At 39.6% G+C, this 12,658-nt stretch overlaps 1 protein-coding gene across 1 annotated transcript in view; it reads right to left on the reverse strand.

Annotated features, from left to right (window-relative positions):
* Nucleotides 1-4,281: 4,281 nt before the first annotated feature.
* Nucleotides 4,282-12,658, reverse strand: part of MRAP2 (melanocortin 2 receptor accessory protein 2) — a 39,314-nt gene continuing 30,937 nt past the window's right edge. The window contains exon 4 of the mRNA XM_089661693.1: nucleotides 4,282-4,810. Within this exon, the coding sequence (XP_089517819.1) occupies nucleotides 4,429-4,810 (382 nt within the window). The 3' untranslated portion in view covers nucleotides 4,282-4,428. The remainder of the gene's footprint in view (nucleotides 4,811-12,658) is intronic.

Genomic DNA, 12,658 nt, shown 5'->3' on the forward strand with positions numbered 1-12,658 from the left:
CAGCAAAAAAGAAAATATTTAAATTAGCACATGGGGCAGTGGATATGAATATAATAGAAATTTATTATAAATGTTTAGCAAGATAGTATATCGCACCGAATGGGGCACATAAGCAACGACCAGAAAATTCACTTTTATGTTGGAGGGGATGTGGAATAAAAGGAACAGTGGCACATATATCGTGGGATTGTCCCAAGATACAAGAGTTCTGGCAAGAAATAATTCAACAAATATAGGAGATATCTGAAAATAGTATTTTGAAAGATCCCTGGGTTTGTTTATTCCATAATACTGAAGTTTCAGTGAAACAATATAAGAATGTTACAATTTCTCCTAATAAACGTGGCAAAAATATTGATCCCCAGGTATTGGCAGGTATAAGAGACCCCCAAAATAAAAAAAAACTGGTTACATAGAGTGCAATATGTATACAGGATGGAAGAATTGTATCACATCGGAGAGCATAAAATTGGAAAATTTAATAAAATATGGAAGAGGTGGTGTGATTTCAAAACGTCAAAAAAATATTTAGAACTGGTATAGGTTCAAAAACAGGAAGAGATAAATGAAAGGAGAGGAGGTTGTATAGGAAGGAAAAAGAAAAAAGGAACTGAAGGGTAATGAGAAGAAAAACAGAGGAAGTAATAGGGAACAATATTTATGGAAGAAACTGGGGGCAAATTAGAGGAGGGGGGAGAGTATGGGGGGGGGCTGGGTCAAATATGTTGTGAAAAATTGTTTTCTTTTTTGTTTGTATACAGATGATTATAAAGTTGAATTTTGTAATATGAAACCAATAAAAGATAATTAAAAAAAAATAAGTAATGGGAAATCCAGAATGTTATGACTGTCACCAAAACAAGAGGTAAGCAGTAAAAAAAACCTGATAGGGATTCCAATCCTACCCTACTCTATCCCAAAAATTTTTTTTACAGTTTACGATGTATTATAGTTTACTGATATGCAGTAGCTCCCCCACCCTTTTATGGACCAGAGGAAATTTACCTATCTGCTATGGGCATATTCAGTTGTCGATATCTTTGTAATGCAAAAAAACAATATATATTTATTTTGTCCTAAGTAATGACAATTAAATCTTTCTTTTGGTGATATTATCCTGCAAAATGATTTTTCCTATGCAATGTATAGACTAAAACTAACAAAAACTAAAAAAAAGTTATCTCTTTAAACTTTCACCAGTATTTGGTTTAAAACTAGTGTCACTATAGATAAAATGTATACATTTTACTTAATAATTCCTTCTGATTATAATGGCTTTTCACTTTTTTAATGCAACAGAAATAAAAAAAATTACAGAAGAAAATAAAGGAAAGTGAAATAAAGTAAAAGAAAAAATAAACTAATGAAAAAAGAGAAAAATCAATAGATCAAAGAGTGACCAAGTCATTTATTGTCACATGGTATTTACTCAGTTTCCACTAATATCACTTCTAATGATGCGTAGCGATAAGAGCAGTAAGGGGGTGGTTCAAAGCATGGCAGTAAGTGGAGGTGAATTGGGCACACGCTGTATATCCCAAGTACTTTGTTGAAGTTTTTTTCTTTGGGGGGGGGGGGGAAGGTGCCTTACACTGTTTGCCTTGTGTCCTAAACTGGTTTCTGTATATAAGGTACATTTAAACTTGGGTAGGCCATAGATGCGATTTTCTTTCCTGAAACTACAGGTTGCAGGAAAGAAAATTACTCCATTTCACCATCAACACAGTCACAATCCCTTCCACCAGAGCTATTGTGTTCTCCCGACGGGGGGAGCAGGGAGCCATCCCTGCTGGGAGAACACAAGCATTGTTGCTGCTAGTTATAGCCACTGGCAATAATCACATCCTAAAAATCTGAGATGCTTGGTGTAATCAAGTTAATCGATGGATCGACTTGAGTACAATCAGCCTGCCCATACATGGATCGAATCGTGACCAGTCCTTGCTGAATCAGCCGAGATTCGAACCATCTAGGGTCGGCTTTAGCAATCACTTAAATATACAGACTGCCATAGTGACCTCTCCTTCAGAAAATTCAATCTGCTTGTCATGCATTGCAAAGAACAAGTATGCAGATTAAAGCAAGACTTTGATCAAAATTCGGCTTTCAGCAGGGACCAGACTTATTTCGATCCATGCAAAGCAAGTTGGGGTTGGGGTTATTCTCACTTCCTGTGTGGTTGCTGGGACAGGATATGAGAGACTAATAAAATGACAAGTTTCTAAAACTTGCCCATGTATTAAAGGTATGTGTACATGAAATAGAATAGAAGCAATGGTACAAGACTAGATGTGGTCTTTGTGTGTCCACATCTTCCACCCTCACCATGTCTGCTGCTGGTGGCATCCCATATGTGAGTCAATTATCATCATCATCTAAATTAAAATTTCTGTAACAATAATTTGCTCTTGTACAGGAAGTATTAAATATTTTAAAAAAAGGACCAAGCTTACTTCCTGAGAGTCACATGATAGGCTTACTATTACTCATATAACTACTGTTTTTTTTTACTTTTTCCACTGTTGCTAACCATTTGGTCCAAGGTGATTGTTGCAGGCCATTTAGGACAGACTACATTGGTCACTGGTAAAATCAAATAACCAAAATCTCTATTTTGAGATCACAAAACAAACTACACTTATTCAATATTGTAGTAACTGCTAGACAATCAGTACTGGCCTGGCCATCCTGCAAAACTACATAATTGTACAGTTGCATAGAACTGTGATGTTGCACAACCAAACATTTCAAGCTGCAGATTTTTGCAGCCAAACCATGGTGTCAAGCAGTATATGTAATGCTGTTAAAGTAGAATTATAGGGCAAAACTTTTGGGGTTTTTTTTTTTCCATTTTGGATAGAGTAAGAGAGCATCAGGTAATAACCCCTGCAAGTTTATTTTTTGCCATCTGTGCTCCGTTGGGGACATTTCCCTTCACTTCCTCTCCCAGAGACAAACTAAGTGCAAGAAAATCCCTGCAAATTAAGGGAATTCCTTAGGGACCTCTAGATTACCTGAACTAGTGCCCCCACTGGAACATTTCCCCTGTATTACTTTTCTGGGGACAACCCAAAATTTGGGGTTTTCTTTTACTTTTAAAAACCAAAATAAAACAGCGCAAAACAATACCTAAACCAGATTATTTATACATAATATAAAATCATATATCATATATATTATATTATAGTGTCCAAAAAAACTAAACGTGTCCAAAACAACTCAAAAAATGTAAAGTCCTTTCTCCCAAACTCCAGAGTGCTTCAACAAAGAAATTGGTTATCCTTCTGTGATATGTGCTTCCACCATCCACCAGTGCAAAACCAACATAAACCGCACTCACCAGATAATGGTGAATAGTAGGCCTTAGGACTTTTAGGGATCCTACACCCCCTCTATAGCCTCCAGACCTCCATTCCACCATACAGGGCTAGGATGATCCTTCCACTTTCTTCTTGATAGGGACCTCCAAACCCGCTCCACAGTTGTGCCAAAGGAAAAAATATTGCATATAGTGTGATATTGCTAATGACCATATAACATGTATATTCTGTAATGTACAGCGCTGAGTGAACTATTGGCGCTTTATAAATACTGTATAATAAAATAATATACAAATACCAGGCCACTCACATTTTACAAAATCCATAAAAGCATATTTATTAGCCTTCCCCGGCTGGATAAAGTACACACAACATCCAGGAACAGCTCCAGAAATCTCACAGCTCGATTTGCAGAGGATGACAGTATGTAAGACAGACAGATCCCAAAATGGCCGCTTGGAACGCACCGCTTAGCGTGCGTTCCACTCACTGGAAGTTGCGTAAGACGTTCAGACGGCAGACCAGAAGTGCGTCGACGCGTTTCGCCCCTCCCACTGGGCATTCTCAAGACCACTTCAATGATAATGGTAAACAGGATAAATAGAGAAGGTGAATCTCCCTAACGGGGAAACAGACTGCAAGAAAAACCTGACGGGTTCTAATCCATCTCCACTCTATCCAAATCATAAAAAATGACTTTGCCTTTAGTTATACTTTAAATAAATGGGTGTATTTTTAAGTAATTAACCATGGAAATCTAAAATGTATTGCAATATACAGTAATTATAAATGCCCTGAGTTTATAAGCATATTTATGTCATGATACGATTACTTCAATTTACTGTTTACAGATTAAAGTAAAATGCAATAATTAAATTTAAGGCAGCTGAATCTAAAAAATAAGCCTGCTCGTAAACCAAAAATGACAAGACACTATATCAAAGCAAATAACATCTTGAAGTAAGCATATAAATAGTGCATTTATTTTGACACAGAAAAGCACTGAAAATCAAGTTTTAATTGTGAATAAAACCGTATAAAATTTGTTTGTTTTTTTCCATTTCATTGCCTCTACATACAGTGCAAAAAGAAAAGAGACAGATGTTGATCAGTTTATAAAGCTATTTTGGTTTGAGCTAGTTGGATGATTTTCTAATATAATTGGGGGATCATATATAATAAGATCTTCATCAGCTGAAGAATTCTGGTCTGTGGTTACAAAGTTTGGGATGTTGAATTTAGCAAAGCCACTGGGATCTACTTCCACTTTGGGGTTTCTAACAGTCTGTTGGATGAGAATACCATTGTCTTTAGTCTTGGAAATCCGTTTTGAACTGGCAAGGTGATCAACTTCACTGATGTAGCAATGAAATAGTGACCTAGATTCTTCAACTGCATCCTGGGAGAAAACTCTGTTGACTTCTGCTGGTCTGCCAAAGTCCGTTAGAAAGCTGTTCATTCTTAATCTCTTTTCGGGTTGCTCCATATTTCTGACAGCATAGAAGAAAGCAAGTTAAAGTCTAAAAGTAAAATACGCGTATGAAAGATCATTCAGTTCTTCACTCCTGTGAAGACTTGACAATTATCAGAGTGTATACAGACCTTTATTTTTCTCTGTGATGAATGGCGGCTATTACCAGGCCACACACCCTGCCAGCAGATAGACTGTGCACATGTCTGATTGATGTAGCTGTCCAAGTCCACAAAGGAGAGATGGCAGTATGACCTGAGATCTTCAGGCTCCTGTAAAAGCACCCTACCACTACTACATGTGACCAAGAGTATTTCTATAGCCTGGTGTTTATATCCCAGCCTTATCATTATGCATGCAGAGCAGGAGTAACAAATTTTGATCATCATTAATTGCTCTCTCCCTTTTTTGATTCCAGTTGCCATGGTCAGCCTCCACAAGGACAACCACAACATGCAGGCCAACACCCTTGAGAGTTGAATAAAAACATTTAATGCAGGCATTGCTGCAGCAACCATCTCCTATAATTTGTGTAATACTAATTAGTTTTAAAGCTGAACTCCAGACAAGATGCGAATTACACAGGAAAAATGCATATAGCTCAACTGTCTTATCTGCCAAGTGATTTGTAATTTTCATTCCATCACCCCTACCACATTCTAAACCTCCACAGCAGCACAGACAGGGCAGTAATGGAGCACATCGGTAAAGTTATTACTCTGTCTCCTATCAGTACCTTCCCTGCCAGTATATGTACTGCTGGAATTGGAGGTTGATCTAAGGACACATTCAGGTATTTAACGCTACAATTTATTGTTCTTTGCAGGAACTGTAAGTATACAGACAGGCATTTTTTTTCTTTAATTTTGAATACAGTAAGAAAATAAATCAGCACCCCAGTCATGCTTTTATTGCTGTCTTTGTGCCAGCTGGGGAAACTGACCGTCTGTATTTCTCTATTGTCAGTGGAACAGCAAGTGATGGGAAAACCAACCCTGACATCATAGATTTTTATCCTTCCCTACCCTATCAAAATCTTAAAAAAAAAAAAAGAAGTTATTTCACATATACCTTCAGCTTGTAGAATGAGCTTGCACACCCCTGTTGTCGCAATAAGAGGAACCTGTGACAACAAAATGCTATCACACATAGGACTTTTGGTTAACGGAAAAAAAGGTGGAAAAAAATTGGCGAAACATCCAGAACGCTTGTCTGAGGCATTTGACAGGCCTATTTTAATCTCCTAAATCAGCAGTGGTCAACGTTCTTGGTATAGGGGGCCTCAAATGCAGCCCCTGACATCAAAAAAGGGCTGCACATAATATTCACTGAACATGCTTGGGGGAATTTACTAAAACTGGAGCATTCAGAATCTGATGCAGCTGTGCATGGTAGCTAATCAGCTTCTAACTTCAGCTTGTTCAATTAAGCTTTGACAATAAAACCTGGAAGCAGATTGGTTTCTCTGCAGAGCTGCACCAGATTTTGCACCATGTAGTTTTAATAAATAACCCTCTCTGTGTCAGAAACAGTGGACACACAACAAGATATGGTCAAAGGCTATGGACATGACTCAAGAGTTGGTCAGAGACTGCAGACATGCTACAGGCCTTGGTCAAAGACTAAAGGCATGCTACAGGCTTTGGTGGGAGACTGTAACCATGCAACAGGAGTTGTTGGAGAATAGGGACATACTTCTGGAATCATAGACTGAAGACACATAGTGACGTTGCAAGGGCCCTGAGAGCTGCACAAAAAGTGCCAAAGGACCATAAGCTGGTTATCAGGACCCTAAATTCCACACCGTCATGCGGCAGTTGCATGCATTGCATGTAGTTGTGGGGCAGTTGCAGTGAGGCCCCATTCACTTGAATGTGTCGCATTAAGGGGGCAGTACCAGTGTCTGCTGAAGGTGATGGGGTATAATTTCTGCCAAGGCTTGGACACAAAGCTTTGCAGCCATGGCATGTGTATGCCACTGTAGCTAAAGGGAGAGCATTTGAGGGTGGTAAAAATGTGACTCAAAAACATGGTTTTACTGCCCCCAACTTCACTTGTGATTGAACCCTAACAGAGTGACTGCCATTTTAAAATATTTTCTTAAAACCCAGCTCCAGTCAAAATCCATAATTTTCCCATCCCTCCCTCTAACTCATCCTGCCAGCTCATAACTCTACCTTACCTGGTAAAGTCAGTTATACTCACCTGAGTTCCCCAATCCAGGTCCCTCGCTGATGCAGTTTCCACCTGCCAGGACAGCTAGTCTTTCGCTGGCAAGTCCCCTTCACTGCCCTTAGTCCAACGTCAGATATCTTCTGTTGATGTAAAATATTGTCAATTACTAGATACATTTTATGTGTGTTCTTAATTAAAGTTTACCAAATTTTTTTTACGGTCGTTTCCAGGGCAAATTCAACAAACACATCCAGAAATCTGCAAATTGAAAACACCATTAAAGTAGTGGGAGGAGAATCTTGAAAAATGATTATCTCCGTTTTCAAAGGCTAATAGGCAAGGCATTTGTAAACAAAGGCTATGGGGAACTGGCCACTGCCAGAGGGGGCATGTACCAATCCATTAAATAAATACTGTTTGACAGGAAGTAGCTCATTTAATAAGACAAAGTAAAATAAAAATGCAAAGCTCCTTTAAATCACAGGCTTATGGGATCTCTTAGGCTAAAGTTCACACTATCCCACACAGTAAAACACAGGTTTACCATGCAAGCAGCTGTCCGTGTGAGCACCAGAAGTGAGTGGTGCTATGAACATTTCATGGAGCTGCTTTCTTTTTTTTCCCCAAGTGTAACAATGACACTTCATTAATGTCTTCACACAGCAGAACAGTGTTTTGCACTTCAGTGAGGTCATATGCAGTGCCATCCAGTGCACTGCAGAATAATGCAGACATGCTGCATTTCCAGCACATCACACCAGTGTTACTCAGTTCAGGAAAAACATAGGTCACTGCCTATATTGTGAATGAGCCCTTAAACCTGCCTGGGAAGGGGCAAACCTGTACAATGTACACAAGAAATAGTGACATTTAGATGGAAAAAATACCTTATATTGCTGGCCACTAAATTACATTTCCCCTCCACTTCAATCTGCTTGTAAACAAAATAGCCAAGGATACTTTTCATCTATACTGGGCCCTTATCCTGGGTGAGGTTCTGGTGTGGATTATAAGGGGGACCCCACAAAAAAATGACCACCTGCATTCTAGCAACCAAGGACTCTGTATGGGACAGTCGCTTACACCTTTCAAACGAATGATGTATTTGGTTCCTGAGAATACAGCGGATGAACAGCCAGTTTGCTAAGGTGAAATGTAACAACCAATGAGTCTTAACCAGTTCCTGCCCAACCACAAGATATTTACTGTGAGTGGGTGGCATGGGCAGGCTCCCGCGACTGCCGTGTCCGATGTGTCTGTGGCTCATGGTACCCGGCCACTTTGAGCAGCTACAGTATCACGTGATCACATGATCGCAATGTAAACACAACTGTTATGAATGGGTTTCATTTATAACAGCTGTGCTTATTATTGTGATGCTGTGATTGTCCCAGAGGTATCACATGGCACCCGGGCCAATCACAGCACCCCTGTACCATGTGATAGCTGTGGGCCAATCAGAGCACACAATAGTAATCACAGCTGTTATGAATGTAGCCCATTCAAGCCAGTTCAAAACAATGCAGGTACTCCCCTGGTAAATTAACCTTCCCGTGTCAAAGAGTGTGGCCTGGTATAGTTTGGGGGGAGGATGCATGCTCACTGCCCCCTCACAACCAGGCTGCATGCTTAGATAAGGGTATATTTGCAAGCAGACTGCCCTATGTAACATTTACATGTTAACTAAAACACAATCAAAGGGACATTAAGGCTGGGGAAGAAAGAGCTAGAGGATGCAGGTTGTCTTTCAGCTAGGAAATAAGGTTGCGCTCTATCTGACTTGCTACAGCTTCTAATGCACACTGTGAGCCATTTAAAATGTACAGTGAAATCAAAGTAAGCAATGTCAGTACAGGAGAGGAACCTGTAGATCTGTGGAAGACAGAAAGTAAGGCTGGAGTTCAACTTTAAATATGAATTGTTCCAATCAAAATACTGGTACTCATCTCTCCATGCATAAGGTCAAAAACATAATTCAAGGCAATAACTAAAACATAAGCTGTGTTTAAGTCAGAATTTCATAGTTGTACAATAAAGGACACAGTCTCTTTAATAATTATGACTGGATTATATGCAGCTACCTTCAAGCTATTGAACAATGGCATAAAAAGAAACTGCGGGGACATCCCCCTACATAACATTCCCTTCCCAGACGGCCACAGTTTTTTGTTAGCATCGTTAGTTAATGTACCTCTAATAAGAAAATCTTACCTTCTTATCTGGAGGTTTCTCTCTATAATAATCGCCTGCACCACAGCGACTGCTTTTGGCACTGGATCCTGCTGTGGACACTCTTTGGCACGTAGTTCAGTATCTGGAGTTAGCAACAGAGTGCACATAGTGGAGGGTGAAGTCAGAATGGGGTTACTCTCCTATTAATCCTGTCTACTAGATATGCAGTATAGAGGAAGCCTGCTGAACTCCCTTCCAGTGGCTGGGACAGGATGCTGGGAGTTACAGGGTAAACCAAAGTGCTGGTTCACATATATGCAAATTGGATGCAGTTTGAACTGAGCTGCAGGTCCTGTCTCTTCCTCTTTACAAGCAGGACTTTGGATATATCCTGGTTCTCTCCCTGCTGAGGGCAAATTACAGTGGTTAATACCTGGTTACTGCAGCCTACAAGGACTTTCCCCCTCCCTCTCTACTGCTGCAAAGGTTGTAAGTAACCTTCTGGGGAAAGTATCACCAGCATGACAAGATCTCAAGCACAGGAAAAAAGGGCAAGATGAGGATCAGCTTTTAGCTCCATTGGGGATAGTAGTTCATCCATTCAGGGTGTTCATACCCTTTCCTCTGATGTTTGCCCATGCTCTGACTCCCTGCTTTCCTCAGGCCATTCTGCTAGCCCATCGGCTACACTGACTACCTCTTTTCAATCTTGAGAAGGGTCACAGTCAACTCTTTCTACCTCCTCTCCTGAATCAGTCTTTAATTTCACACTTGAGCCATACAAAATACCTAAGGAGGAGGCAATAGCTGAGGAAAAGACATTTCATCCAAGCTAAGGGATAACATACCTACCATTTTTGACTATGTACACCCCTTGCTTTAAGGGTAGCTCTGCTTTCATCGAGAAAAAGACATTTCCCCTGGGTGACCCATGTACATTGCCAGGATTTTAACAAACTTTGTTGCAGATTCCTACCTTTTGTTATTCTGAAGAAATATCTGTTTGTTTGTCTATGGCCATGTGCAAAGTGAATGGGGTTGACTTTATAATTATCAATCAGCTGCTGCATTTGCAGAGTTCCAGTGAGGAGGAAAGTGACAGGGACTGAATCCCGTGATCAACCTTTGGGAGTTTCTCGCCAAAACTGAAATGTTTGTTGCAGAGGATGTGAGGATGCCCAAAATCTGATTTGTATCTTAGTGTAGACTTCTGGGAAAATCAGTAAGCCAATCACACAAGCAGTAAAATGACATTTCTGAGGGCGTTATGTACACCATCTGTGTACTGAATGCTTTCAGGTTGCCATATTGCATAGCACTTTACAGAAAATTATAGTGCTGCAGCTTGAAAAGAAGAGGTAATTTTAATAATATTATAATGTGGTTTGTGTCACAAATGTATATGCTGTTATTTTTTTACTTGCAATATTTTTTTCCCCCACGAAAATAGAGTTACCCTTTAATGTCAGAGCAGCCTGAGCCCACTAGCCACAAGGTATCCTTATATGGGGTTCGTTAAATTTACTAAAACAGCCAAGACCTTCCTAGTCCACTCGCTAATACAGCCGATCTGGTACGGGGACTTTCCTCACCCAGAGAAGATGTTTACTTCTTCCAAGCCTTTCACCCAAAAGTATCCTCGAGGAATGTTTCCTACGTAAGTCGGTGCTTCCTATTGTAGGTCCTGCCATTTCTTTTCTTAACAAAATGCTCACAACTCAATGGAAAATAATTACGTGTTCAACCTGGTAAATGAGAGCTTAGAGGCCCACTCTTTTTTTCCTCTCTCTCTCTCTTTGTTGTAATGACATTATCAGGGCCCCCGACTAGGAACTTTTTAAAGCTTTATAATTTCATGACTGGTCTTACGACATGCAAGTGGCTTTCTATTTTTCTGCTTTAGGTAAATTAATAGACAATGAGAACACTGTTAACATGTAAATACATACTAGAACATCCAGTCCCTCACCTAAGTTGCTAAGGTTCTCCAAGAATTTTTGCTAATTATGAAGGAAAGGAGTCCATATGGTGTTGGAGCACATATTGACCTTTGTTGTGTGGGTCAATAGAGAGGTGATCATTTGCCCATAAGGGATTTACAGTGATGGAGGTGTTTTCTACTTGCATGTTCTTTCAGCACTCACCTGGGAATTATATATATCACATGTTGTATGGGATTACTACATTAACAGTGTGTGGACTTTTGCTATTTTACGGTTAATGATTGGTTGAGTTTTTTCTCGGATTCATTATTAACTGCTGAACACACAGATCACCAGATTACATTGACCATTATGCACAGATAAATTATTGGAAATAGCACAGCATTTACTCTTTTATATACATTCAAGTATTTTTTGTTTCACTTCATGCTTGCAGCTTAAATTATTCACAAACTTGTGCGCAGATAATCACAAACACAACTAATTAGGTTAATTGGCAACAAGTTAGTAACATGATTGGGTATTAAAAAGGCATCTTAAAGAGTCAGAGTGTCTTAGAAATAAAGATGGGCAGAGGTTCACCAATCTGTGAAAAGCTGCGTTTAAAAATTGAACAATTTTAGGATAATATTCCTCAAAATAAAGTTGCAGAGACTTTAAATGTATCATCATCTGCAGTACATAATATCATCAAAAGACTCAGATGATCTGGAGAAATCTCTGTACACAAGGGACAGGGCCGAAATGCAATATTGGATGCCTGTGATCTTTGGGCCCTCAGACATCACTGCATTAAAAACAGTCAGGATTCTGTGATGGACACGACTGCAAGGGTTCATGAATACTTCCAAAATCCACGTTCTGTGAACACAGTTTGCCATGCCATCTAAAAGTCCAAGGTAAAGCTCTACCATGCAAACAAAAGGCCGTATGTGAACATGATCCAGAAACACCACTGTCTTCTCTGGGCCAAAGCACATTTAAAATGGTCTGTTACAAAGTGGAAAACTTTCTGTGGTCAGATGAATCAAAATCTAACACTCTTTTTGGCAACCATGGGTGCCACATATTCCAGACTAAAGAGAAACGGAGCCTTCCGGCTTGTTATCAGTCCTCAGTTTAAAAGCCTGCATCCATGATGATATGCTGGTGCATTAATGCATATCAATACTAAAATATATATCCAGGTTTAAGAACAGCATATGCTCCCACCCAGACAATGTCTTTTTCAGAGAAGGGCTTGCATATTTCAGCAGGACAATGCTAAACCGCATACTGCATCTATGACAACAATGTGGCTTCATAGTAGAAGAGTCTGGGTGTTTAATTGGCCTGCCTGCAGCAACTGAAAATATCTGGCACATTTTGAAATGAAAAATACGACAAATAAAACCCAGGACTGTGGAGCAGTTACAATCCAATATCATACAAGAATAGAACAACATTCCAAAACTACAGCAACTGGTCTCCTCAGTTCCCAGATGTTTACAGTGTTGTTAAAGAAGAGGGGATGCTACACTATGGTAAACATGCCCCTGTCCCAGAGATGTATTATTGAGATGTATTATGGTCATCAA

The sequence above is a fragment of the Staurois parvus genome, unplaced genomic scaffold (assembly GCF_062004578.1).
Source record: "Staurois parvus isolate SC_StPar_1 unplaced genomic scaffold, SC_StPar_1.0 ptg001370l, whole genome shotgun sequence".
NCBI lineage: Eukaryota > Metazoa > Chordata > Amphibia > Anura > Ranidae > Staurois > Staurois parvus.